The following is a 26,604-nucleotide window of genomic DNA, read 5'->3' as shown; positions in this document are numbered from 1 at the left end:
GCAGAAAGAGGCTCAGGGTCAGAAATGTGAGGCCTCAAGCACACAGTCAGGAGCACCCTGAGGGTGATGGGAAGCCACGGAAGGGCCCTAGGCCAGCGGGATGCGGGCAGCTTCGCGTACAGAAAGTGCACCGTGCTGTGGGATGGAGGCAACCGAGGTGGCATATGTGTGTGTCTGAAGAGGGCAGCCACGGAGAAGGAGACAGACACAAGGGGCTGCAGTAGGGCCACACGGAGGCGGACTCACCCTAAAGATGCGTGGCAGGTCCCGGGACTGGGCGTGAATAACATCAGAGGCCAGGACGGGGGTGGCTGAGAACTGAGGGTCCCTGGGAGGTCCGTGGAGCTGGTCAGAGGTCACATTGCCCCTGGCTGCCTCCCTCCCCCCGACCCGCATCCCTCGTCCCCGGCCACTGCCTGGCACCCACCTCAGATCCAGCGCCTGTAGGAGGGCCCCGCTGGCCGGGCTGAGCCGTGGATCAGGGGCGTCAAACAGCAGCAGGCGGGAGTCACTGAGGGCGGCGAACACCCGCTGCCAGCCCCGCCGGACCCCCGAGGGCCGTGGCACCTGTGGGAAAGGCAGGCATGGGGGGGGCCTGCCGGGCTCTCGGCCCGCCCACGCCAGCCTCCCCCTCCCCAGCCCCAGCTCACCGACAGGAAGCCCTCGTAGGCCGTGCCTGTGCCCGTTTCGGGGTGCACTCCCAGGGCCGTGCGGAGGAGGTCAGGGGGCACGGGGCAGGGCGGGGCCTGGGGGGCACAGGCTGAGTGACAGAAGTAACCACAGGCTGTGGAGAAAGCAGGAAAGGCAGATGGTGTGAGGCTGGGTGGGGACAGCCTGGAACCAGGACTCGGGTTCCCGCCTCCCTGAGGCTGTGGTGGCTCCTGGACTGTCACCAATTCCCCGTCAAGTGAGAAAAAAACCACAAAAATTGAGCAACGGGAGATGAGGCCCAGACCAAGAGGAAGGCTTGCATGTGCCAGGATCCGGGCCATTCATTCCGTCCTCCAGGGGACTGGGTGCTGGCACGCGGGAGGCAGGCGTGTGGGTGGGGTGGGGGTGGGGGGTCTCACCGTCACAGCCCAGGCCCTGGCGGCCCAGGCCCAGCATCAGCGAGGTGCAGCGGAGACACTTGGTGGGGGATGGGAAGCTCCGGGGCCGCAGCGAGTGTGAGCCGGGCTGGGGACAGGGAGACAAGCTCGTTACCCACGCCTGACCATGGCCTCCCAGGTCCCTGCGTCCCACCCCCAAGGCCACCCTGAAGTGTCAGGTGGGACCAGAGAATGAGCCAGTGGCAGTGTGAACCCAGCCCCAGTGAGTCTGTCACAGCACTCAGACTCATTGCCACTGCCGCTGTCCCCAGGGTGGTCTGCCAGCCATGACTAATGCACGTAGAGGGACTCAAGCAGGTCCTTGGAGACCCGGAAGAATGGCTGGGTACCCCCACCCCGCCCCGCCCCTCTAGGTGCGGACCTTTGCGGGAGGAACTTCTGTAGGGGTGGTGACAGCAGCGGGCGCTCTGGGGAACACAGCCTGCGGGGGGGGAGGGGCAAGCAAACAGGTGAGGGGGGCACAGGCAGAAGGCGGGGCCCGGCCCCCCAAATGCGGGACTCCTGCCCGTCCTCACCCCCAGGCGCAGGCTGCGGCGGCCCTCTGGCTTCAGCTCGGGCTCCATACCGGGCCTCAGAGCCTCTCCCGAGATGCCAGGATCCTTGGTGGAATCCTTCTGGGGATTGAGGATGAGGGTGGAAATCAAGGCCCCTGGCTTCCGTCCAGGACTCCTCCCAACCAGCCCCTGCAGGCCCTCTTACCTCTGAGCTCCGGAGGGACAAGAACGGAATCAGGGAATTTGAGGGCTTAGTGTCTGCAAACAGAGAGCACGGGTCACCGGGGGTGGGGGTCCCTGGCCCAGCCCTAACGCTTGTTCCTGGGGAACTGGGGGCCGGCAGGAGCCTCAGTTTCCACCTCAGTAAAATGGAGAAATGACAGCAGGCCCCGGTGGGTACGCATACAGCGGGTGCTCAGTAAGTGCCGGGTGACAGAGAGCCAGGCAAGCGGCAGAGTCAAGAACTCTCATCTCCACGGTCCCGCGAGGCTGTCGGGGGACCCCCTGGGGAACCCTGAGGCTCGAGTGGGGGACTTGCTCCAGGACGGGCATGCAGATGGCCACTTACCCGCTGGCCCCCGGGCCTGCAGCTCCTCCCGCAGCGCGGCCAGCTCCTGCCGCAGGCCCCGGCTCTGCTGCTCGGCCTCCTGCAGACGGCTGCGGGGCGGGGACGGGACCGGTTAGGGGCTTGGCACAGGCCTCCTCGTGGGTCCCACGCCCCTTCCTGCAGGGCCTGGCCCGGGCCTCACCTGTCGGCCTGCCGCTGGGCCTCCTGCACCTGCGTCAGCTGCTCCTGCAAGCTCTGCTTGGCCCGGATCTCGGCCTCCAGCGCCGACTGCAGCTCCAGCCTGGCCGAGGCATCCATCTTCTGTAGCCGCCGTGCCTTCCACTGGTGGTCCTGGCGGCCAGGGGGCGCCCGCGTGAGATGCCCCCGGGTCGGGCGTGGGGGGGGGCGGCCGGCAGCCTCAGAGGCCTCTCCCGCCAGACTGTCCACACCACCCGGCCAGACTCAACATCCTAGACTGGCCCCTGATCCTGCTGTGAGCTCAGGCGAGTCACTGATCTTCCGTGGACTCAGCGTCCCCACCTGCCACGTGAGGCTGCTGCCAGCCCCTCCCCCAGGGCTCTTCCGGGACTCACCAGCGGCCGGGTGGGGGGCGTCTGGGTGCCCACGTTCCGCAGGGACTCCAGCTCCTCGGCCATCTTGGTGGCCAGGGCCTGCAGGTAGCCTCTTGAGACCTTCTCATCGTTCACCCTGGTTGGGAAGGGGGCTCCGGGTCACGGCCTGAGCCCTCAGCCCTGCCTGGGCCCAGCCCCTCCCCGCCAGCCCCCGGGCACCCACCAGCTGAGGATGTCGGCAATCTGAGCCTCCCAGTTGCTCTCCGTCTCCCTCCGTTCACCCTCCAGCTGCTGCTTGCTCTGCTGCTCCCTCTCCAGCTCTCCTACCAGCTGGGGCCCGGGAACAAGATGGGTCAGCCCCCGGGGGCCCGGCACCCCCGAGCCCCGCCCACGTCCACCCCCGTTCACCCGCCATGGCTTGCCGGCCACCTGCGGGTGCTGCGGGGCTGGGGACACAGCCTGCTCTGAGACCCTGGCGGCCTGCACCATCCACCCTGCCGGCTCCCCACATCTGTCCCACGGCCCGTCGGTCCGTCTGCCCTCTGTCTGCCATGCTCACCCGCTCCTGCTCCAGGCTCAGCCTCTGGTTCTCTTCCTGGAGCCGGCACAGAGCCTCCTCCTTCCCACTCAGCCTGGGGAAGAGCGAGTGACGGGATGGCCCCCAGCTCAGGCCCCCGTCCCGCGCCCCGCCTGGGCTGCCCGGCTCACCCGTGGCCACGGGCCTGCTCCAGCTGCACACGTAGGGCGGCCACCTCCTTCCTCAGCTGCGCTTCCTGAGGCCCGCCCTCGGGCAGCCCCGTGCCGTTGGTCTCAGAGGCGGCGTGGATGGTCTTGAGGGACACGGAGAGGGGTCAGGGCAGGGGCCTGAGAAGCTATGGCCCACTCTACCCCTGGGACAAAGGCCTGGCCCTGAGAGCCCGGAGGAGGTCAGGCCAAGGGAAGCGCCACTTGGAAGGGGGTGAGACCTCACTACCTTGACCCGCAAAGATTCCTTCTCAGTGCTTCGTTCCCGCTGTCTCTGGAGCTGTGTCACCTCCCGGCACAGGGTGGCCACCTGGGCCTGTAGCTGTGACGAGGTGCAGAGGCGGCCACTGCTGACTTTTTCCATCCCACCCCTCTGCCCGCCTCGCTACAGACTCTCGGGCCCCGCCAGGCACAGCGGGAATGCAGGCAGGGGCCCACCCTACCTTCATCCGCTTGCTCAGGCCTCAGCCAGCCCCAGTGGGGGCGCAGAGGCACGTAGTATTGCCAGCATTGAGCACTGAGCTCCCTGGGCCCCCAACGGCCACACTGGGGTTCACAGGGGCAGTGCTCTGCTGCTGTCCCCACCCATCCCCATCACTCACCCTCCTGCTGGTATCCTGGGCTTCCTCCAGCCGGGAGCTCAGAGCCTGGGTCTGGCTGGCCGTGGCTGCCTCTCTCTCCTGGGCCTCCCGCAGCCTCTGGAGCAGCTCCTCCTGCCGCTCCTGGGCTCTGCATAGTTCCCCTGCCTGGGCCTGCAGCCCTGCCTGAGCCTCGGTCAGCTCCTGGGGGGTCGGAGGGCAAGGCCTGGCGTCAGGGCACAGACCTCCTCACCGTGGAGCCCTGGGCCGCTCAGCCACCCCACCAGGCCCTCACCCGGAGGAGCCGGTCTCTCTCCTGCTGTAGGTCCGAGTCCCGGCCTGGGCTACCACCATCCGTCTGGGATAAGGAGGCCTTGCTGCCCCTCGGTGTCTCTGCCAGGAATTGTCACTGAGGCCCACGTGCACTGACGGCCTCAGCCAGGCACTCCGCGTGCGGCATCTCCCAGAGCCCTCACCACAGCCCGGGGAGCGGGTCTCCTTGGCTCACTTTCTACGTGCAGGCTCGGAGAGTTTAAGGTACTTCCCTAAGATCACACCTCATCCACGGAGTAGGGCCAGGACTGGAACCCGGGTTGGATACAGGTGTGCTGGGAAAGCAGCTCAGCCTCTGGGGGGAGGGGTCGGGGTGAGGGGGGAGAGACGGGGTGGCATGGGGGGCCGGGTACCTGACAGCCTGTGCCGTAGAGTCTGCACTTCCTTCTGTAGCCGCTCCAGCTCCCGATGGTCTGAGGACACCTGCAGGGCCTCTGCGGGCGGGGTGGGGGGGCACCCATAGGTGAGTAGCTAGTCCTGGGTCAGACCCACCCCACCCTGCTCCAGCTGGTTCCCCGGTACCTTGGAGCTTCTGGCTCAGCTCCGTCTTCTCCTGCTCCAGACAACGGAGCTTCCGCTCTAGGGCAGGCAGCTTCTCAGAGCTGCTCTCAGGGCCCGGACTGGGGAGAGCAGGGCCACACATGTTGGCGGAAACCCCACCCCCCACCCCCCAAAGGCTCCTCCATCCTCCTGCATCGGTCATTCACTCATCCAAGAAACACCCACCGTGCCCCAGCTCTGTACCCAGCCCTGGGCTCTGTGGTGGAAGAAACGAACCGGACCAGACCCTGCCCCCGGAATACCTGTGGGCAGCACCCCAAGGCCCCCCAGACCTAGGTTCAAGCCCTGGCCCTTCTAAGCTGTGTGAACCTAACATATCTGAGCCTCAGTTTCCTCACAGGAAATTGGAGGTGATAACAGGCCCTCTTCCAAGGACAGTGAAGAGAACTTAGTGATTTGGGCCAGCTGCCCCCGTGCCTGGCACACGGTGGGTGCTCAGAGTGCAGGTCAAGACACATTTGCTTCCACCTCAGAACACCTCGTTGCCTAAGACCTCGCTGCGGTCTCAGGCCAGCCCCTCAAATGGAACTAGATCATTCCACCCATTTTACAGAGGCATAGAGTGTGGCTGGGGGGCTGGGAGGGGCCCTTTCAACTCTAGGCCTCTGGTTCCAAGTTCATGACACTCTCAGCCTGCTGTAGAGGGTACTCTAAGGGCCAAATGCAGGACAGGTCCCACAGGGGGCATAGGCATGGCTTTGCCACAATTTCAGGACACAGGAGCTGTCTTCCTGAGGACTCAGAGCACATTTCCTGAGCACCTGTCACATCCAGGCAACAGGCAGGCCATTCAGCCCCTTTCCCAGGGTCCCAGTGGGCTACCTGCCCAAGGTTCCAGGCCAGGCAGCCCCCAGCCTCCTACTGGGTACGCGAGGACTAGACTCACCTGCCTGAAGTGTAGGTGAAACCCACAAATGGCAGGTGGTGGCCTGAGAAGGCCCCGTGGGAGGGTGGGGGCAGGGTCCCCTGCAGAAGGAGGGGAAGGAGCATCAGACTCAACAGGCATAGCTCCTGGCTGAGGCTCAAGACCCAGGAGACTCCCCGGGACTGGGGGTGCCAACCTCTTCCTGCTAAGAATGGAACCGAGGTGGGTGACGTGGCCCCCACCTAAACAGACTACAACTCCCATGAGCCCTTGCGGCCATGGCCTCCCAGGTGCTTCCAGGAGTCTCCTTGGAAGACTTCTGGCTCACAGAATGACACTCAAGGTCAAATGACCTTCACCTGTCACAACCCACCTCTGAAGAGGTGAACTGGCCCAGGTGAACCACAATTCCCATGAGCCTCTGGGGTGTGAAGGCGTCATCCTAGGCCCAGCAACCACTCTGGAGAACCTCTGGGGGTTTCCCACAGCCAGCAAGGGGCAGGCAGTTTTCCCCCTGCAGCGGGGCCCAAACTCACTGGATGGTTGAGAGTGTCATCGTCCACATCGAAGTTGGAGGTGTCCACAGGCCCGCGAAGCTCAGGGATGTAAGGGGCAGTGCTGGTTGCCAGCCGCTCCCAGTCCACGCCTTCAAAGAAGGGGTGGTTCCGGAAGTCATCCAGCCCCCCGCGGCCCAGGCGCTCCTCCTGGCGGCACAGCAATTGGCGGATCAGGTCTTGGGCGCTGGCCGGCACGTCAGGTGCATCCGCGGGAAACTGCAGGTGGTCCTGTAGGTGGGGGGTGGGGGTGGGGTGGAGGGGTGCAGGTGGGTGTACAGGATCCCACCCCCACCTGCGGGCATACCAACCACGCGGACTCGGGACTCTGCTGCCCTCCCGGAACCCCAGAGCCTGGCGGCCAGACCTCATGGTTCATGATCTTGCCGTAGGTTTCCACCAGGGATTCAGCATAGAAGGGCGTCTCCCCGAAGAGCAGCTCATAGGCACAGACTCCCAGTGACCACCAGTCGCACTGTGGGCCATAGTGGCCCTTGCCCTCCTCCATGGCTTGCAGGATCTCGGGGGAGATGTAGTCCGGTGTCCCTACTGCCACCGACGAATCCACCTAGGAGTGGGGGGGGGCCACGAGAATAACCTTGGGCTTGGCCAGAGCTGATGGCCCCTCACCACAGGCCCGAGCCTGGGCCTGACACCCCAACTCTCTAAGGCTTAGCTGGCCTGGTGACCCCACTTGGGGCCTAGACCCAGGCCTTCTTCCTTCCACCCCTGGGAGCTCTCCAGGCTGGGTGTCCCCAGCCCTTGCTCTGGGGTCTTACCATGCCATTGTTGTTGAGACGTAGACAGGAGCCGAAGTCAGCCAAGCGGATGTGCCCGTTCATGTCCAGCAGGACATTGTCCGGCTTGACATCCCTGAGGGAGCACAGGGAGAGAGCGGGGCTTGACCTGTGTGTGTAGATGTGTGTTCTGGCACATTCCGGGGTATGAGTGCATGGGCGCACGCACACACCAGCGTGTGTATTGTCTGTCACACGTGTTCCTGCGAGTCCACAAGACCAGTGTGTGTGCATGTACACGGGAGGGGGAAGGCTGGTGGCCAGGCCTCCTGGGTGCCAAGAGGGAAAAAGGTGGTTAGTGGAGAAAAGGGACCCATAAGGATGAGCCACGGAGGCAGCAGCGTATGTCGTGGGGGACACAGGAGTCAGACTTGCCTGGTGCAAACCACGACCCGGGCGCCCACCGGCTGGGTCACCTCAAGCCAGGTGCTTACCTGTGCTAACCCTGACTTTCTCATCTGTAAAGTGGGGACAAGAGCAGTGCCCATCACATGAGGTTTTTGGCCTGAGGATTCAAAGGCATCGTGCACATGAAGCACCCAGCATAGGGCTTGGTGAGTGTGCTCAACAACTGTCAGCTGTCCCTAGAGCTTTCCCCAGGGGCTGGTCAGGGCAGGAGGGGCTTCGGGGGCCCCACCTGTGCACGTAGCCCAGCTGGTGCAGGGAGTGGATGGCCAGCACCATCTCAGCCAGGTAGAACTGGGCCAGCTCGGGCGGAAGGCGGTCCTCAAAGCGGCTCAAAAGAGTGAGCAGGTCCCCACCGGCATAGTAGTCCATCACCAGGTACTGGATGGGATTGGGGGGGGGAGCGGGGGGGCAAGAATCAGACAGGGAGGAGGGTGGGGGGCATCTGCCCCAGGGCCCTGCCTCCCACCCACCTCCTCGTGGTCCCGAGGGGTTCTGGGAAGGCAAGACCATCTCCCAGCAAGCAGCTCTAGGGCAGCTGGCTCCCAGCAGAGCTCAGGCAGGGGCTCCGGGCCCAGCAAGGGGTGGCCAGTGGAAGCCTCTTGGTCCCTGTAGGAAGGGTCTCTCTCTCCTTGGACCCAGCTCCCCTGGCACCCAAGGCCCTCCTCCTTTGTCCCCGGGCAACGGCCCCCACCCTCGCTGAGTATCCTCACCAGGTATTCCTCGTCTTGGAAGGCGTAATGCAGAGTGGTCACCCAGCGGCTGTCCCCCTTCACCAGAACGTCCCGCTCTTCCCGGAAACAGGCAGTCTGCAGCAGGTTTGGGGAGCAGGGGCGGGGGTGGGATCAGAGCCCAGGAAGCCCTCCTCACCAGCTCAGGGGGTGGAGGAAGACTAGGTAAGTCTAGGAGCTTGGATAGAAGTTGCCCGGGTGAGCCACGGCCTGTGCCTTATGGCTCCAGGCCTCAGTGTTACGGTAAGGAAAATGGGAACTACAGTAGCTTCTAAGAAAGGCTTGTTGTGGGGAAGCAACAGGGGAGGCTGGTGGTTGGATCCTCTCCCGTCCCGGGGGCCAGGCCGGCCCCTTCCCCAGCATGCCCTGCACGCCCCACTGGCAGCACACCCTCCGCCCCCCCCCCCCCACTCGTAGGGTGCGCAAGTCCCATCGGACCCCACACTGACCTCGGCCCTCTTCAGCATCTCCCACTTGTGCAGCATCTTCATGGCAAAAATCTGCCCACTGTCCCTCTGCCTCACCACGGCGACCTGAGGCCACAGGGAGCCCCGGGGTCAGCTCTGCCTGGGTGCGAACCCCCTCCTCCCACCTACCCCGTGCCTTTTGCTCACCTCCCCGAAGGCCCCTCGGCCGATCACCTTCAAGATCTCAAAGTCATCTCTCTGTAGCCTCAGCTCTTTCACCTTCGTTACGAAGGGGCCGGCTGAGGGGACACAGAGTGGGGCTCAGGGAACCTACGGGGAGGCCCCAGCTCCCTCTCTTACCTGGGGAAAAGCGGGAGCCACAACCCCCACTGGGGCAGGGGCGGCCTCTGGCCAAGGGGCCGAGAGGGGCTGCAGCCCACTCGGTCATGGGTAGGAAGTGTGGAAGGTGGGGGTCCGGGCTTTGCTGACCACCTGGCCCCCAGACCTCCCCAAATCAACGGTTCCCTGAACCCCTGTCCCCAGACTCTAGGCGGCCTCATCCCAGGGGCCCATGGAACTGGTAACCCCTCCCTGCCTGCAGGAGGATACTGGCTGACCAGGTCACCCTGGGGAGGAAGGGGATACCATTCCCACCCTCGCTCCCAGTTCCTGGCGCCTATCAGGACCAGGCCTGGGCCTGTCTTGGGAAACTGGACGGGCAACATTCCTTGTCCCCAGAGAGGCTTCTCTGCCACTGGGGAGCTGTGAGCCCTGGTCTTGGGACCCTGTAGGCACAGAGGTACCTGGCTGGGAGTGAGGCCTGGGGCAGCCCCAGAAGACAGGTCAGATATGGTGCTGCAGGGCCCTGGGAGGACACACTCTGGGCTCCCTGTGTGGGGCTTTCTCAGTCTGGAGGCATAAATAGGTCTGCCCAGCTTCTCACAAGACTCAAGAACAGAGCCAAAAAAACCTTTCCCTGGCGCCTGACGCTGGCACCTGAAGGGGTAAACACTCGAGATCTCCTCCAGGCCTGACCAGCCCAACAACTCTAGGCCCTGCCTCCCTCTCTGGACTTGGCCTTCACCTGGCCAAGAAGCTCTTCCTCTCACAGTCCCTGGTACTCCCTTTAGAGGCATCTCCGGCCAGTCCCAGGCCTTTTCCAGGCCTGGAGAAGCCACAGGCCTGGGGGAGGGAACTGGAGCCTGGAAACTTAGGGAGGCAAGAGTGACCGGTGGGGGGGGGGGGAAGCTGCAGACTGGCTCTCCGCCTCAGTTTCCCCCTGCCAGCAGGTAAACTCCCTGCCAGCTGGGCGGGTCTGTGGGTGGGACAGAGAGCTGCTCCACAGGTTTATCAGGCAGAACCCCCGCAGCAGGGGTGGTGTGGAAACCTCGTGACAGAAATTAATTGTCTCTTTTCCCAGGTCTGTGTGTGCGGCTGGGGAGCAGCAACCGCGGGCTCCAGGGGGGAACTGAGGCCAGGGTGGCTCCCAATCCGCCAGACGGGAACCAAAACCTGGGGCCTAGAGTCAGGAGGACCCAGGCTCCCGGGACAGGCTGCCCAGTCCCCTCGCCATGCCGCAGGGAATGGGGGCTCTGGGCAGGAGCAGGGACAAGTTGGAGCAGGGGCAGAGTGAGTCACCGCCCTGCCAGTTACCTCGGGAGATGTCAACAGACAGGCCCCCATGCTGGGGTCCCAGGCAGGGATGCCAGAGGCAGGCAGGGAGGAGCACATGTGTGTGCAAACACACACACACACACACACACACACACACACGCGCGCACGCGCGCGCGTAGGCGTCACAGCGGGTGATGACAACACTGTCAGATACACATGAATAAGGTGCAGAAGTCCCCGGGGACAGTGGCAGGCACCAGAGGCAGGGGCTTCCTGGCTGCCCTCACCCTGGAGGAGAGGGCTGGGCTGGGGGCCAGATCACCGGCATGTCTCACGGGCCCCCAACCATGCCGAGGCCAGGCCTTGCACCTGCCCAGAGCTAAGGAGTTCTGGGGATGCTCGTCACCCACTGGGCAAACACCTGCCTCACCCCGCTCTCCAGGCCAGGCCCGTCAGCCCTCCTCCACGGGCTTGGCCAGGCATAACCAGGGAGGCCTGGGGCTGGTGAGGGTGCCCACATTGGGTTGAGGTTTACTCCAGGTCACCCACTTCCGGTGCCTCGGATGAGTCAACCCGGAAGGGGCGCAGACCCACCCCCAGCCGGGCCCCCCCCTCCCTGGCTTTGGGAAATAGACCTCAGGAAGCCTGGCCAGCGACTCGCACCGACAAAGGGGCTGAGGTTGGTGCCGGTGCCCAGTTTGGGGTGGTCTTGCATGCGGGGACATAGAAGTGTGTGTTTGTGGGAACATCTGCCACGCGTACAGTGCCTACGGATCTGTGAGTGGAAGCAGGCAAGTGTATAATGCAATGGCCAGTGTGGCTCCGGTGGTCTTCCGGGTGAAGTGCGGGGCTCCCTGGATCTCTCCTTGAGCTGTATGTATCTGCGTGTGTCTATGTGGTATGTGGGAGACTGAGGAAGCATGCGTGTCAGTGGGTGACACACACAAGGCTCTGCGTGTGTGACTGTTTGTTCGCAAGGGTCATGAGGTATATGACATGTGAGCCAGGAGTCCCTGACGCGACTCTGCAGCACATGTCTGGGGTCTATACTTGGGATCAAGTTTGTGTGTGTCCGTGTAAGTTGTGTGCTGTGCACACACGCCAGGCTCTGTCGGTGGGAAGGAGTGTGCGTGAATCTGAGCGAGGAGAAGGTGTGCAGCTAGCTGGGAGGGCCCAAAGGGGCCGGTGGCACGTGTCAGGGCCGGTGCGGGCTCTGCGCGGGGAACCTGTGGGGGTGCCGCTCCCTGCGGGAGGGTCTGGGGGCGAAGGGCGCGGGGGTGGGGGGAGGGTCCCGGCGCGGTGTCCCCGGGACCACCCCACCTCGGTCCAGCCCGGGCCACTCACCCCAGCTCAGGAACTGCGCCACGTTGCGCTCCCGCCGGAGGGGGGCGCTGCTGAGCTCGTGGTGCAGCCCCAGCAGCAGATCCAGGAGGCCGTCGAGCCCGGGGCCACCGCCGGCCTCACCCCGCGCCAGCTGCTCCAGCGCGCGCAGCCGCCGCTCCATAGCTGCAGCCGGAGCCCCGCACCCGGGCTAGAGCCGGGCCGCCCGCATGCCGGCCCGTCGGTCCGTCGGTCCGTCCGTCCGTCCGTCCGCGGGTCGTTAGCGCGGCCTCCCCCCACCCCTCCCGCCCTCCCCGCTGTCACCTTCCTTCGCGGCCTCCTGCGCGCCCACACCTGGGCGTCGCGCCCCGCCCTCTGCCCCGCCCCCCGACGGACGGGCAGGTGAGCGCCGGCCAATGGGAGACGCGACTGGAAGTGAAGGTGGGAGGGCGGAGGCGCGCGGGGGCGGGCCAAACCCTCGGCCAGGAAGTGGGGGGGCGGGTCCCGAAGAGTAAACTCCTGACTGGGCCGGGCCAAGGGGGGTGGTCTCCCCCCGGGGCCGGGAAGGCTACCTAGGTCTCCGCGTGGCCCCAGAGCCAGCCCTACCGGGGCTTTCGCCGGCCCCTAACCTAGGTGGGGGATGCCCGGGGCAGTGCAGCTTCCCTCAACCCCCTGGGAAAGGGGGCTGGAGACGCCCGCGACCCCGGAGCCGGATGGGAGTTGTAGTCCCCTCTCTCCCTGGGATGCCGGCCGCTCTTGGCACACACCCTCCCCCAATCCCCTCCGCAAGAGGTAGGGGGGGAACCTCGCTAGTTTCTGATTTCATTTTATTTGTGTCGTTACAGCCGACTAGGGAGGCAAGTAGGCGAGGCAGGGATGGTTACACCCATTTGGCAGATGGACATACTGAGGCTTGGGAAGGACGAAGGTGAATGGAGAAGCCCTGGAGTGGGGCTGGGCTGACAACTCCACCACAGGCTTTTTAAGCATAGGCGAGAGCGAGGCCTGCGGCCGGCCTGGAACACCGAGGCCAAGGAGAGGTGGAAGCTGGGCTGGAGGAGGTGGTTGAGGGGAGGGCCTGATTCTATCCAGTGGCATTTCTGATTTCTGCCCAGCTGTCTCCAGCTGGGCTGGACCAGACGCCATGGGACTGTGGGCCCGTCCAAGAGGAGGGATCAAAGGGTGGGGCATTTTAGTGGCTTTAGACAACAAATTCTTCCATTAAAAGATCTCTTTGGGGATTTGCCTCCCCCCTCAGACTGAGACCTCCTGGAGTCCAGACGGTCAGGTTGAGGGAGGAGGCGCCCCGTGAATGTCTCTGGAGCTGAACTGAGCCTCCCTGGCGATACACAGGGGACTTTCTGACTCATCTCCCCTTTGGTCTCCTCGGAGACCTGCCCTGTGGCTTCCCTGTGCCCTGCGTCTGTGAAATGGAGTAGACTGTCTCACCCAAGTCAGTCAGGTGACAGAAGGGAGGCAGGATTCAAACCCAGATCTGGGGATCTCTTCACTGCCTCTGTCCCCTGGGAGGGAGCAGGGGCTGGTGGTGTTCTGTCACCTGCAGCATTCTGGGCACTCCTCAGGGGGCAGGGCAGGGCAGGGGTGGGGCCTGCCCCGCTACAGGCCACAGGGGGGCGCCAGAGACCAGAGGAGGGCCAACTGCCCAGGACAGGACCAAGTGCCCATCTCCTAGAGCAGTAGGGGGGAGCGAAAGTGTCCTGGGTGGGAAGATGGGCTACTTCCCGCTGCTGCCCTTGGACACCCTGACTCCCTGACCCCAGGCCGCCACAGCCCCCAGGGGCCAGCAGTCACGGGCCCACTGGGTGAGGCCTCTGGGTCCTGGATCACTCCTCGTGTGACCTCTGGCCAAGTCCCTAAGCCTCTGGGAATGCTGAATTCTCAGGCTATCGTCAGGCCCTTAAGATTCCATCCCCACAGGGGGGACTGGCTGGCTCAGCCCACCTTATGGTGACCCGAATGCCTGGAACTCCTGCCATTAACTGGGGGGTCCCTGTAAAAACCATCACCATAGGGGCACCCGGCTGTGATGAGCATGCGACTGTTGATCTTGGGGTTGTAAGTCCAAGCCCCACATTGGGTGTAGGGATTGCTTTAAAAAAATAAAAATCTTAGGGTGCCTGGGGGGGGCTCAGTCAGTTAAGCGAACTCTTGACTCTTGACTTAGGTCACAATCTCACAGTTTGTGAGTTAGAGCCCCGCATCCAGCTCTGTGCTGACAGCATGCAGCCTGCTTGGGATTCTCCCTGTTCCTTTCTCCCCGCCCCTACCCTGCTCGCGTTCTCTCTCTTTCTAAAAAATAAATAAATACACTCAAAAAAAAAAAAAAAAAAGAAAGAAAGAAAAGAAAGAAGAATGCTTAAAAAAAATAAAAATCTTAAAAAAAAAAAAAAAGACTCCGTCCCCACATAGCACAGGCAGAGGGGAAACTGAGTCCCACGCAGCAAAAGCGGAGTCCTGCCGAGGCCTGCATGGGGCAGAGCTGGGACTGGCACTCGGCACTCCCAGCCCATCTGGTACCTGATTCTATTTGGTCCTGTATTTGCTTTTGTCACATCCTTGTTCTCAGCCTCAGTTTCCTTGTCTGTAAAAGGGGGTGGGTTGCCCTGCCCACTCCCCTGCAGCTCCAGGGTCAGAAAGCCTTTCAAGGCTCTGTCTGTGCCCGAACTCCCGCTCCAGCCTCCACAAGCATCCCGTCCTCCAGCCCTGACAGTCGCAAGTTCTTGTACGAGGTGCTGCTTTGCCCCAGTAGATCCGGGTCTGTGAGCTTGTGTGAGCCGGACCACCAGGGCCACGGAGACCTTGTCCCAGGGAGCCCTGTGTGGGGGCCAGGATCCTGACCCAGCTCGGCGGGTGCTCAGCGGATGAGTCTGAAGAGGAGACCCCCCCCCCCACTTCCCCCGCTTCCCACTGCCTTCTTGGTCACTGCTTGCGGGAGGCCCGCCCCGAGGGAGGGGCACCTGTTCCCCTCATAACCTCTTCCCCCGTGAGTCCCTTTGATACTGAAGTGCGGGCACTCTCTCTCACCCAGCCTTGTGGGGCACAGATCACCTCGATAACACCTTACACTCCTATGGTGCGCCTTCGCATTTCAAAGTGACTGTGGATCTGTTATCTTCACAAGGAGGGGTTATTATTACCCTCCCTTAATCGAGTAATACCTGAGGCTGGGGAGGGGGTAGGGGGGTGGTGCCAGATTTCCCTCCTTATCCAGGTTCCAGGCCAGTGCCCGGCTGGGGAAGGGCAGGGCGTAGCGCCCAGATCCCAGGGACAGGGGCGAGGAAAACCGAACTGCAGTGAACTTGACATAGTCTTCTGTGAAGGGCCTTGGATGGTGAGACCCAGGCCTAGCAGGGAAAAGAGGCCGCCCGGGTAAGGAGGCCCCAGGTGAGTGGGAGGGAACCCAGCTTCTTCGACCCCCAGAGCACAGCCCTCTGGGTCTGGGAGGGGACCGGAAGCGAGAGACAGGCTCCAGGGCCTCTGGCATTCACAGCCACATCATGGGCGTCCCAAGCCTGGTCCGTGGCTCCCCTTTCCCCAAGGTCGAGTGAGATTCAGAGGACAACCTGCTCAGGAGGCCGCTCTCGGCAGATGGTCCTGAAGGGCTCGCTAGAGTGGCAGACTGCCCTTGCCCTTGGCCCCGGCAGAAGCAGTGACCCACTCCTTCCCCAGATGAGAGGCTGGCTGCAGGGTCACACAGCCATGCCTACTGTTGACTGACATGTGGCCTTGGGCAAGTCCCTCTCCGGGCCACCGTCTGTGCCCAAGGGAGAACTGCCCAGCTTGGGTGTGAGGGGCAAATGGTACACAGAATGGCCACCGATGTCGCTGGAGCACGTCTGATGGGAAGAGAGTGTGGTTGGGGTTGGCGGGGTGGGGGGGGGGGGGCGCAGAGCTCACAGAAAGCCGTGCCGCACTGCTCGGGCACTCGGGTTCTATTTCACCGTGTGTCTATTGGGGTGGCTTTGGGGGAAGGCCTGATAGAAATGGTGGGGTCGGGGGTCCCCACTCCCCGAGCTAGTCTTGGCAGCCCCACGTGCCCGCTCCCCCGCCCTCCCCAGCACACCAGGGGTGTGTCCTTTGAAAAGTCCAAAGCTCCAAATGGGTGGACATATGGTGATTTCATCATCCTGGTTTTTCCTTCCAAAAACCTTGTCTGTGCTGCTCCAACACGCTATAGGGGCTCCCACGCTCCACGGCGGCTGCAGCCCCACGTGGTTTTATAATTATCAATCCCTCTGGGCGCACAGGAAGCCAGGCCCCGAGCCCCCTTGGCCACCGTCCCTCTGGCCCCTGGGCGCCACCCCGTCTGCGAGCTGCTTCAGGGAAGGGTGGGTCCTGCCTGCTTTGTTCTGGGAGTTGGGTGGGGTGCTAGGCTCCCTGCACCCACTCTTACCACCCCCCCCCCGATCAACCACGGTGGGTCAATGGAGCTGGTACCCCAGGGGCCCCCGCCTCTGTGAAGCTGGGGTCATTGCATTTGGCGCAGGAAGAAATAGTCTCAAGAGAGGAGAGGCAGAGTTCCAGAAAGTGGCAGAGTGGATTCTAACTGGGACTGTCTGACCCGAGGCCTGACTTCTGTGTGCTTTCTCAGCTGGTGTGTGTTTGGGTCTTATTTATTTATTAATTTTTATGTTTATTTTTTGAGAGAGAGCACGCGTGTGTGTGAGTGAGCAGGGAAGGGGCAGAGAGAGAGAGAGGGAGACACAGAATCGGAAGCAGGCTCCAGGCTCGGAGCTGCCAGCACAGAGCCCGACGCAGGGCTCGAACTCACGAACCGCGAGATCCTGATCTGAGCCGAAGTCGGATGCTTAACCAACTGAGCCACCCAGGCGCCCTTTATGTTTTATTTTTGAGAGAGAGGGAGGGAGGGAGGGGCAGAGAGAGGGAGAAAGAATCCCAAGCAGGTTCCGCACTGTCAGCACAGAGCCTGACCCGGGGCTGGAACCCACGAACTGTGAGATCATGACCTGAGCAGAGATCAAGAGTCGGACGCTTAACTGACTGAGCCTTCAAGGCCCTGGGCTGGAGTGACAGCATTTAACCTCCAGTGTGGGTTTCTCAAACGCGAGTCTATAGCTCAGACTTGGGGGCACAGCGAGGTGTGAGCTTTTCCTTTTTCAAGGCTACCTTCGGGGGTACCTGGGTGGCTCAGTCGGTTAAGCGTCCGATTCTTGGTTTCAGCTCAGGTCATGATCTGAGATCGTGAGGTTCATGAGATCGAGCCCCGAGTCAGGCTCTGCGCTGACAGTGCGGAGCCTGCTTGGGATTCTCGCTCACCTCTCTGCCTCTCCCCTGGGCTCTGTCTCAAAATAAATATTTTTATTTTTTTATTAATTTTTAATGTGTATTTATGAGAGAGAGAGACAGACAGACATAACACGTGGGGGAGGGGCAGAGAGAGAGAGAGAGAGAGGGAGACACAGAATCCGAAGCAGGCTCCAGGCTTTGAGCTGTCAGCATAGAGCCCGATGCGGGGCTCGAACTCACGAATTGCAAGATCAAGACCTGAGTCGAAGTCGGATACTTAACCAACGGAGCCCCCCAAGCACCCCAAAATAAACATTTAAAGGCTACTTTCGAGAGCTCGTGCTCTGGAGTTGGGCAGCCTGCGTTTGAGTCCCACACTTCTATGCTTGCTTTCCCAGTCCTCTGGAGTCTCCAGTTCCTGGCTGTGAAATGGGGAATAGTAACCTCCTGGGTCATGAAGGTCAAGGCAAACCTGAGCGGTTAACTGGGGGGCTGGCGACCCCCTGCTCCCTCAGCTACCGGCCATCAGACAGGACGTCCGCCACACGAGCTGCAGCATACAACCTGGCCCTCAAAACCCACGGGGACCTGTTTGTGTCCTGCCTTTGTCACAGATGCGCCGGCCCGGAGCTGTCTCCACCCTGACTGCGCCTAAAACGTCCCAGCTTCCGTGGCGCATCAGCTCCCGATTTGTCGCCCTTCCCTCTGCCGGTACCATCAGTCCCCCGGTCTGACGCTGGCCGGCCCCACCCTTCATAATTGTGCTTTTGTCGCCAGTGTGTCTGCTGGGTCTGTCTTCAGAGCGCGGGCTTCACGGTCTCTGAACCACCCTGGGGCTTAGTGTGGGGCTCAGTAAGCCCTTGTCTCCTTGACCCCTCCCAGTGCCTACAGTCCAAGGCCAGGGAGGGGCCCCGGTTGGAGAAGCGAAGCGGAGAAGGTCGTAGAAAGCAGGCACCTTCACCCCAGCCCCTTGGAGGCCGGCCTTGTCCTCAGTCACCAGGACTTTCCCTGAGTTCTTCACCCCCCATCCTCCCCCCACAAATCAACTCTGCCCGCGCAGCCCCCACCTGGCACAAGGAAAGGGGGGTCGTCAGCCCCATTACAGGCCTCGCTCTATGGGACAAGGACCACCTCTGCACCCTCAGGCTTGCCGATCTGTCCCCGCTGGCACCTGGGCCCTCCAGATGCCCTGCCGGTGTCCCAGCCGCCGCTGTGGGGTGCAGGCCCCTGGAAGAGACGACGAAGCACCAAAAGCCACCTTCGGCATGATTAAATGTTTTTTAATGCAAGAAAAGAAGTTACCTTCGGTTGCTTTTTCTTCCCACAAGTAAGTGTGGATGGGCCATGGCACCTTGACAGTGACTTCTGGACCGGGAGGCTGCCCCCACCCTCACTGGATACTGCACAGAACGGTGCGCCGGAGCCAGCGGCAGGTGACAAGGTCAGTGCCAGTGACTCAGACCCAGCGGAGGCCCAGAGAGAGCAGTACTGGAGGCATGGGGCTGGGGGGGGGGGGGGGGGGGGGGGGAGTCGAAGAGGTCAGATGGAGGAGTCCCTGAGACCTACCTGGGGAGTGCCTGGTGGGAAGCCTGCCCCCCCCACCCCCCACCAGTGACGGGGACACCCGCGAGTGTGGCCAGGCCCCCCGAGGCCGTGCTGGCAAAGCTGATGGGGCCACCTGATCTGGTGGCTCGCTGCCTCGGGTCCCTCACTGCTCAGCCTGGAGGGAGGTTATTCTAAGGGCATCCAAGACAACACGCTGCCCTCCTCTGCTCAATGGGACGACGACCGAAGGAGGGTAGGAGAGGGCCTCCTCGAATGCGGGTACGAGGGGGGAGGGGCTGGGTCGTCCCTGGTCTCTGCTGTCTGGACGCAAGGCCCAGGCCGGAACGCTAAGCCATGCTGGCTTCGTCGGGGCCCGCCACCCATCCAAGGTGGGGGAGGAGGCACACCAGAATGTTCCAGGCAAGTGGAAGGGAGAAGCAAGAAACGCCGGCTCTTGGGCCCCCGACGGGGTGTGCTCTGTACATCCAACGGCTCTTGGGTGGGACCGCCCCTACTTGGAGTGTGGGAAAGGGGACAAAATCACAGCTTCTGAACAAGTGGTTAGGAAGTTACTGAAAAACTCGGTCAAGTATGAGAGGCGTCACTTTACAGAACAAAGCTAGCTTCTATGTTTTTCTGGGAAACGTTCTCGCATACCTACTCATCCCCCGGACCCCACGAGAAAGGTAGTTGGGCCTGCCAAGCTGGGGGAGCGGGGTGGGACAGGAGAGCACAGAGCAGGGCCCGTGCATAGGGGGCCACCACGGAGGGCAAAGAAGAAGGCACCAGAACCAACCCAATCCAGGAGCACGGGGAGGAGGCGGAGCCGCACAGGGAAGGAAGCCACCGGCCCAGCGAAGCTGCGCTCAGTTCAGCGGCAAGCTGGGATCCTGGGGCGCCTGTCTGCACACGGCCCCGGGGCACCCCCGCAGCTGCCGGGTGGGGGGCAAGCCAGGGTGGGCACGGGCCGTACGGCGGGACAGGAGAGGACAGAGGCTTGTGTGCGGGGCTGTCAGACGGAGGAGGCAAGAAAGAACGCTGCCTCTGACGTTATATATTAAAAATATCCATAGTTCTTGTGCACAAAATTCCATCATTCACATGCGAGTATCACCCGCCTCCCTGCTGGGCCCAGGAACAGCCTTAAAAGAAAGATGATGGTTTTCCTTTTCAAGAGCTGAGGAAACATCGCTCAGTCTTTATGGACCTTGAGAGCTGGTGACCCTTCCCCTCCCCCCAGTCTCTGCCTGGCCAGGCGGGCGCGGCGGTCACGGTCACTCGTGCCTCCGCTTGGAGGGCGGGATCAGGTGCGGGGGCAGGTCGGCAGGCAGCTCGTGGCCCTCCAGCTTGACTTTGATGAGGTGGTTGGCCAGGGCAAACTCCTCGTCATCCAGCAGCCCGTCCTTGTCCACATCGGCCAGCTTCCAGATCTTCCCCAGCACCGTATTGGGCAGCTTGGACTTCACCATCTCCTTCTTGGCGTTGGCGCCCGTGATCTTGCCGTTGACGGGCGACAGCGTGTAGAAGATCTCGTCGTAGGTGGGCTTGTCCTTGCCCACCACCCACTCCACGTCGTCGATGCCCTCACCGGCCCCCTCACCGTAGCCGTGCCCAAAGGGCCCGTTCATGGTGCCTTCAAAGGCGCCGCCCTTCACGGCCTGGGAGGGCATCAGGGACTCCTCCTGGCGCACCATGACCATCAGCCGGGCGATGTCGTTGGCCAGCATGTCGTCCACCGTGTCCAGCAGCTTGGGTTTCAAGGCCTGGAACTTGCTGAAGTCCTGAGTCTGCAGGAGCTCCTGTGGTAGGCAGAGGGGGTGGGGGGAGGGGCTGGCTCAGGTCCCTTGCAGACTCCAGGCGGGGTGGGGGAGCAAGGGATCCCAAGCCAAAGAGCTGGTTCCAGGTCTCGGCCCCGACCGCTTGGCAGCCCCTCGGCCTCGGCTCCCCAGGCTGCGGGGCAGAGGTACCTTCCCTGAAGGGCCGTGGGGAGGACGGTGCTGGAATGCCTGGCCCGCCGCCCTCCCCCCGCCGTGCAGGGTGAGTCACCGCATTCCCCTTCGTGGTGTCACGGCCGGGTCGACTTCTGATTCGGGTGGGGTGCTGCTGACTGACTCAGCTGCTTCCATTTGGGGAGGCCCCACCCCAAGAAGCTGCATTCCCTCCAGAACCACTGCCCCGGCATCCCCTCCCCGCCTCCCCCCACCACCGTCTCACTCCCTGACACCCCAGCGCCCACAGAGGGTACATGCGGGGTGCGCGGGGTGGCCACACCTGCATCTTGCGGAGGCTTGGGAAGTCGCCGGGGGAGATCTGGTGCTCCCGCTCGATCTTTTGGTAGATCTCTCCCAGGTTGTTCACCAGCTCTTTCTTCTTGCTCTCTTTACCGAACACATTGGGCATCTCCTTCTTGAGGGAGCTGATGATGTAGGCGTGGACCTGGAAAGACAGGAAGGGGCGGACGTCAGGCGCGTCCCGGACACCCTGTCAGGGGGGGACCTGCGTGGGGGCCGCCCCAGAAGGCTGGGACTGTAACTGGGGACACTGCCCAAAGCAGACCACAGCCCGTGTTCTCTGTGGCACCGGGCACCCCCCAGCCACCCCTCCACGCAGCAGAGATGAGGGGCACGCCGTACAAGCCGAGCAGAGCCCTGCCATCCCATCCCGCATGTGCAAACGTGTGGCTGATGATGTCAAGTTCACAAAACTTCAACATGGCTGGAGGTATGCTCAGTTGACCACCCTGATGGCTCAGAATGACTAAGGATTAGGAAAACCACCTAAGGCTTTTCCCAGATGTTCTGAAGTTTATCTAAGCTCAATACCTTACTTAGACCTTCGCCAGTTAGGGGCACACCCTTCACTTCCCCACGGCGGGCTGGTGACGCCCGCAACCCTCCCAGGGCCCTGGCCCTCAGATCCCTCTGCCTTGCCAGGTACTGTCCAGCCGTGAAGGGCTGTAGCCAGCCGGCCTCACCCTCCTTCTCCCGACTGCCAGCTCTACTCCGTCAAAACCCCTCCAGGGGCCTGGCCCTGCCCTGCCCCAGGCTGAGAGCCTGGCTGAGAACCGCCTGAGGGCAGCAGGCCTGTCCAAGAGAGTGGCAGTCACTGCTCCGCCTATCACAGGCCTGGCGCAGAGAGCCACTCAATCCAAGAAAAGGAAACGGTCTAGAAACCACAGGTGTGGGACAAGATGGGAGGCCCCGGGGTTTTCCGGGCACGGTGACTCAATGTGCCTGTCGGCCGGGTGATTACAACACCATTTCTGTGGATGAGCAAAGAGTCTGCCCTTTGTTGTATCCTAGAAGGAGGCTGCGCGAGAACACAGGCGGCCCTGCCAACAGGAGGCTGGACAAGGAGAGACCAGAGCCGCCCTTCCCCGCAGCCTGGAAACGGGAGAGACCGGGGGCCAGTGAAGCGGGGTTTCTCATGGGTCCTTTTCTCAGAACCGACTCCACTCACTGGGAAAGGTCCCGAAGTGAGAGATCTAGAAAACTGTGCAGCCTGTATCCCCCAGAGCAGGCTCCTGCACGTTACTGTGAATACGGACCACCAGGGGATGGTGTTCAAGTGCAGACAGTTCGGTCGTGCCAGGTAGGGCCTGAGGACTGCACTTCTAGCACGCTCCAGAAGGGCCCGTGAGCACTGTGGGTAACCAGGGTGGAGACAGGGACCAGTGGTAAAAGATGAAGGGTCAGTTCTTATTACTTACGATAGTGAGCACCCACATGCTACCTGACTTCAGACCTCCAGATGGGATACCGTGAGCCACCGTGTCGGGAGCCCAGGGCGAGGGTTTCACAGGCCATGGGACCGCCTTCACCGAAGCCCTAACACCCACAGAACACCCTCCTATTCCTCCATGAGCCAGGGGCGGGTGTAAAACCCCCTGCCCTCCGTGGCCACTGCTCCAGGGAGGGGGTGATGCACAGGGTCCCTGCTCGGCAGCCATCACCGACAGGCTCGGGCCGAAGCCGAGCGCTGAGCCCCAAGGATCCGTGACCCTCACACGGGCACTGACACGGCCTGAGGACGTATCCAGGCAGGCTCACGACGTGCTGCTATGCCACATCAGGGGACACGCTCTGCCCCTCTGTGTCCCAAGGGTCCACTGGTGGCACTGACCTTTGCTTCCCAGACCCACCCACGCTGGGGTCTCAGGGAGGCGCTTGGCCAGGCGCCAAGATCCCAGGCTCGTGAGCAGTTCCGACGCCGCCGGCGGGTGTCGGCAGGCCCTGCGTTTCCACAGAGCACTGGGGACGGTTCACAGGCCTCTGGGGGCTGAGGCCACCCGGGTTCTCCCTGGGCCCGCAGGCTTGCGCCCCATCTCTCCACCAGCTCTCACCTGTCCCGGCTCATGCATCAGCTCCCACCTGAGGCCTCGCGGTCGCCTGCTGCTGCAACGCACCATGGCCACACAAATAAACTGGGCTTTATTTGTCTTTGCATGTTCTGCTTTCGCAGTACGACTGGTGAGTGCCGGAAGGGCAGGGACCGTGCGTGGCAGTCCCCACTGTGTCCCCGGCGCCCAGCGTGTGCTAAGCGCTCCACAGGCCTGGGAGGGAAGCCAACAAGGACTGCACCCCCACCTGCTCTCCAGTTCCCAGGCTGCCCCTTGGCACAGTGCTATCTTCCCACCTGGTGTCCACAGGCATCAAGACTCCGTTGAGAAGAGGTTGCACCCATGGGCGTAGAGGGGACTCGTTCAGACACGGCGCAACGTAGGCGTGTGGCTGTGGGTCTGCCCGGATGGGACTCGGGTGTCCCGAAAGCCACGGCAGCCCAATCCTGGGGCCCCGAGTGGCAGTCCCAGGCCCCCTCGGGCCCCCTCCAGCAGCGGACCACCTCCCCCCCTGCCCACGCCCCCGCCCCATTTACCTTGGCCAGCCGTGCCCTCTTGATCAGGTCATTGAGCTTCCTGAGGGCGGCGTTTCGGGGCAGAGACTGGATGTCTTTGAAGAGGTCCTGCTCCTCGGCCTCAAAGAGCTTGCGATTGTCGGGGATGAGGAGCGGGTGGGACCAGAAGGAGCCGATGTAGACCCTGACCACCTCGGGGGTGTTGATGATCTTCCCCAGGGACCACATGAGAGCCCCGTAGACCCGCATCAGCTGCTGGGTCTCGATCTGGTCGGCCTTGTTCAGCACCACGCGGATCTTGTCCTCGTGGTTCTTGAGGGCCTTGATGACCTCCGAGAACTCGTCAGAGATGTCCAGCTTGTGGGCGTCGAAGAGCAGGATGATGCGGTCCACCCGCTCGGCGAACCACTCCAGGACGGCCGCGAAGTCGTACCCTGCGGGGGGAGGCAGGAAGAGCAGGGTGAGGCGGGGGCACCGAGGCCCAGGCTGCTCGGATGGCTCTCCTCCCGACTCAGCCCGGGGTCAGCTACATTTCCGTGTACTCACGGGGCCAGCCCGGCACCCTGAGGGCAGGGGCGTCAGGCCCCCACTGTGTGGCACCCCACCCCTGTGGCACCCTCGCCCACGCAGCACCTGGCCCGGAGCACAAATAAGTCATGCAAAAGAAGTCAGAGCCTGAGCTCTGAAGCGGCTCAGATCAGGGCGAGACTGAGGGGGAGAGACCGGCATAGCGAGAGCAGAGACTCGGGGGGGGGGGGGGGGGCTGCCACCTGCCAGCTGGATGCCCTGGGACGACAGAGACAGTAACAGCCACCACACCTGCAGCCGCTACTCGTGCGGTGCTCACGCCAGGCCCCCCATTCTGCAGGAGTCTCATTTATTCTCCGCAACAGGGGTTGGCAGACCACAGCTCGCCCATCACCTGTTCCGCAAATACAAATTTTATGGCGGGGGGGGGGGGGGGGTGGCGCCTGCGTGGCTCAGTCGGTTAAGCGTCTGCCTCCTGATTTGGGATCAGGGCATGATCTCACAGTTGGTGAGATCGAGCCCTGCGTCGGACTCAGTGTCGACAGTGAGGAGCCTGCTTGGGATTCTCTCTCTCTCTGCCCCTCCCCTGCTCTCTCTCTCTCTCACTTTCTCAAAATAGTTTTATTGGAATGCAGCCACGCTCCTCGGTACGGTCTATGGTGGCTTTTGTCTCCAATAGCAAAGTTCAGCTGTCAGGCCACAGACCACAGGCCTGCAAAGCCAAAAATATTAATTCTGACCCTTCAGAAAAACTTTGCTGGCCCCTGCTCTACGGCAGCCTATGACGTGTCACACACCGCCTCCCCTCGCTTAGGTCTTCCACGTTCCCTAAAATGAAGCAGCTCTTCCCTCCGTTCTCTGCTGTTTTCCACCGTCCAGTTAAAGCCCTTTGGTGAACATGGACATCTGCAGCAAAGACTGCTAACTGGAACTCTTCCTTTAATAACAGAACTGTTTGGCTTTAGCTGATTTCAGGGCCCCACAGCTTGAGAGTGCACCCCCCAGCCTCTCTTGAGGCAGAAATGACCATGAAGAGGTGTATGAGCCCTCTGTCCTTTTCTCCCTTCCTGAAGAATGGGATGCAGACGTGATGGAAGGAGCTGGAGCAACCACCTTGAGTTCAGAGGTGCAAACTGAACATTCAGGACGGCTTTGGACTACTGTTTTCCACGGAAACTATCTGACAACTGACTGAAGCCAACGGATTTTTGCGTCTCTGTAACCGCAGTTTAGTTTAATTTGCATCCTGTTTTACAATTCCCCCTCTTCAAAATGTTTCCACCTCTTCCACTGCCCCCAGAAGGTGTGAAAGTTCTCGTTCTCATCTTTTAGGAATCAAGAGAAGAGGAGAGGAGAGGTAGGAAGACGACCACGTGAAAACAATCGCCTAAGAATCTTTGGGAAGCTTCGGTCCAAGCCCCGGAACTATCACTTCCTCTCTGGGGGATTCTGGGCAGGCCTCCTTGTCCCAGGGCTCCTTCTCCCCGTTCTTCAGCCAGCCGCTACCCACAGGCCACCTCCCACCTGAAATGTGGGCCGGTCCTCCTAAGAAGCACCAAATACATCCCAGAGTATACTCAGGCTCCTGAGGGTACACGGCTCCTACAGGGAAGAGCCAGCCGGGACACTGCTCTCAGAAACTGGCCCAAACCAACCTCCTTGTCCTCACAGCCTGACTCTAGCATCCCCTGCACAACACGCTCACTACCCTCTGACCAAACTGGGATTTAGACATGCATTCTCTAGAGCGGGGAGAAGGAAAGGACAGAGTGTCAAGAAAAGGCCCAGAGTGACCACCAGTGCCATGAGGTGGGAGGGCAGCCCTCCCCAGCCTCATGATTAAGGAACCTTCAGGGCGGTTCGTCAGAGGGGTATCCGGCCGTTCCCATCCTGCCGAGCCTCACAGACCCAATACAAGTCTATATGGCCAAGCTCCCCAAGAGGCTCCCTGCACTCAGGCCAGAACCAGGCCCTCATCGCAAGGGCTTTAAGATAAACAGTTAACACTGTGGGCGCGCCTAGGGGTGAAGTTGCTTGGCTGGATAAACATTCTGGCCGCCAAGCATCCCCCCCTCCCAACCTCACCCTGGTTCAAGTGTACCTCGGAGTTGTCTGCGTGCCCGAAGCCACAGCGTTCCAGGCCTCTCCCCACTCCGGTGCTCAGGAAGAACACAGGCCCTTAAATAAGACAGCTCTGGGGGCACCTGGGTGGCTCAGTCGGTTAAGCCTCCGACTTCGGCTCAGGTCCTGATCTCAGGATTTGTGAGGTCGAGCCCCACATCGGGCTCTGTGCTGACAGCTCAGAGCCTGGAGCCTGCTTCGGATTCTGTGGCTCCCTCTCTCTCTACCCCTAACCCACTCATGCTCTGTCTCTCTCAATAATAAACATTAAAAAAAAAAAAAAAAAAGACAGCTCTGTGTTCGACTCCCCTCGTCCGCCCCCTTCTGTGACCTGAAGTTTTGTTTTTTGTTTTTTTTTAACTTTTATTTATTTTTGAGACAGAGAGAGAGCATGAACGGGGGAGGGTCAGAGAGAGAGGGAGACACAGAATCCGAAACAGGCTCCAGGCTCTGAGCTGTCAGCACAGAGCCTGACGCGGGGCTTGAACCCACGGACCGCGAGATCATGACCTGAGCCGAAGTCGGACGCTCAACCGACTGAGCCACCCAGGCGCCCCTTTATTTTTTAATTAAAAAAAAAATATTTTTGAGAGAGAGAGAGAGAGAGAGAGAGCGCGCAGGAGCGGGGGAGGAACAGAGAGAGGAGACACAGAACCC

At 61.9% G+C, this 26,604-nt stretch overlaps 2 protein-coding genes and 1 long non-coding RNA gene across 8 annotated transcripts in view; 1 reads left to right on the top strand and 2 right to left on the bottom strand.

Moving 5' to 3' along the window:
• The window catches only part of CDC42BPG (CDC42 binding protein kinase gamma), a 23,751-nt gene extending 11,816 nt beyond the window's left edge, over positions 1–11,935 (bottom strand). For 3 of the 6 annotated variants that reach the window (XM_086676991.1, XM_086676988.1, XM_086676989.1), the window contains exons 1-27: positions 11,656–11,935; positions 8,905–8,996; positions 8,740–8,823; positions 8,273–8,368; positions 7,792–7,940; positions 7,137–7,230; positions 6,725–6,925; positions 6,340–6,588; positions 5,825–5,904; positions 4,900–4,997; positions 4,731–4,811; positions 4,340–4,437; positions 4,069–4,248; positions 3,696–3,788; positions 3,431–3,552; positions 3,282–3,354; positions 2,946–3,052; positions 2,744–2,858; positions 2,353–2,501; positions 2,172–2,260; positions 1,809–1,861; positions 1,625–1,723; positions 1,471–1,530; positions 1,071–1,176; positions 651–784; positions 428–567; positions 247–328 (exon numbers count right to left, since the gene is read on the bottom strand). In XM_086676991.1, the coding sequence (XP_086533117.1) occupies positions 247–328; positions 428–567; positions 651–784; positions 1,071–1,176; positions 1,471–1,530; positions 1,625–1,723; positions 1,809–1,861; positions 2,172–2,260; positions 2,353–2,501; positions 2,744–2,858; positions 2,946–3,052; positions 3,282–3,354; positions 3,431–3,552; positions 3,696–3,788; positions 4,069–4,248; positions 4,340–4,437; positions 4,731–4,811; positions 4,900–4,997; positions 5,825–5,904; positions 6,340–6,588; positions 6,725–6,925; positions 7,137–7,230; positions 7,792–7,940; positions 8,273–8,368; positions 8,740–8,823; positions 8,905–8,996; positions 11,656–11,815 (3,084 nt within the window). In that variant the 5' untranslated portion in view covers positions 11,816–11,935. The remainder of the gene's footprint in view (positions 1–246; positions 329–427; positions 568–650; positions 785–1,070; positions 1,177–1,470; positions 1,531–1,624; positions 1,724–1,808; positions 1,862–2,171; positions 2,261–2,352; positions 2,502–2,743; positions 2,859–2,945; positions 3,053–3,281; positions 3,355–3,430; positions 3,553–3,695; positions 3,789–4,068; positions 4,249–4,339; positions 4,438–4,730; positions 4,812–4,899; positions 4,998–5,824; positions 5,905–6,339; positions 6,589–6,724; positions 6,926–7,136; positions 7,231–7,791; positions 7,941–8,272; positions 8,369–8,739; positions 8,824–8,904; positions 8,997–11,655) is intronic. The other 3 variants (XM_086676990.1, XM_086676994.1, XM_086676993.1) reach the window with 3 other exon arrangements.
• LOC147576387 (uncharacterized) lies at positions 8,006–22,883 on the top strand. The gene is made up of 2 exons (XR_015240736.1): positions 8,006–10,990; positions 17,514–22,883. It is a non-coding gene; the product is annotated as an uncharacterized LOC147576387 (long non-coding RNA).
• The window catches only part of EHD1 (EH domain containing 1), a 23,878-nt gene continuing 15,437 nt past the window's right edge, over positions 18,164–26,604 (bottom strand). The window contains exons 4-6 of the mRNA XM_025915488.2: positions 23,320–23,732; positions 20,716–20,880; positions 18,164–20,243 (exon numbers count right to left, since the gene is read on the bottom strand). Coding sequence (XP_025771273.2) covers positions 19,719–20,243; positions 20,716–20,880; positions 23,320–23,732 — 1,103 coding nt within the window. The 3' untranslated portion in view covers positions 18,164–19,718. The remainder of the gene's footprint in view (positions 20,244–20,715; positions 20,881–23,319; positions 23,733–26,604) is intronic.

Source organism: Puma concolor, chromosome D1, assembly GCF_028749965.1.
Source record: "Puma concolor isolate L17-30 chromosome D1, mPumCon1.1.hap2, whole genome shotgun sequence".
NCBI classification, from domain to species: Eukaryota; Metazoa; Chordata; class Mammalia; order Carnivora; family Felidae; genus Puma; species Puma concolor.
The sequence above is the reverse complement of the archived record's forward strand: the minus strand, read 5'-3'. Positions and strand labels throughout refer to the sequence as shown.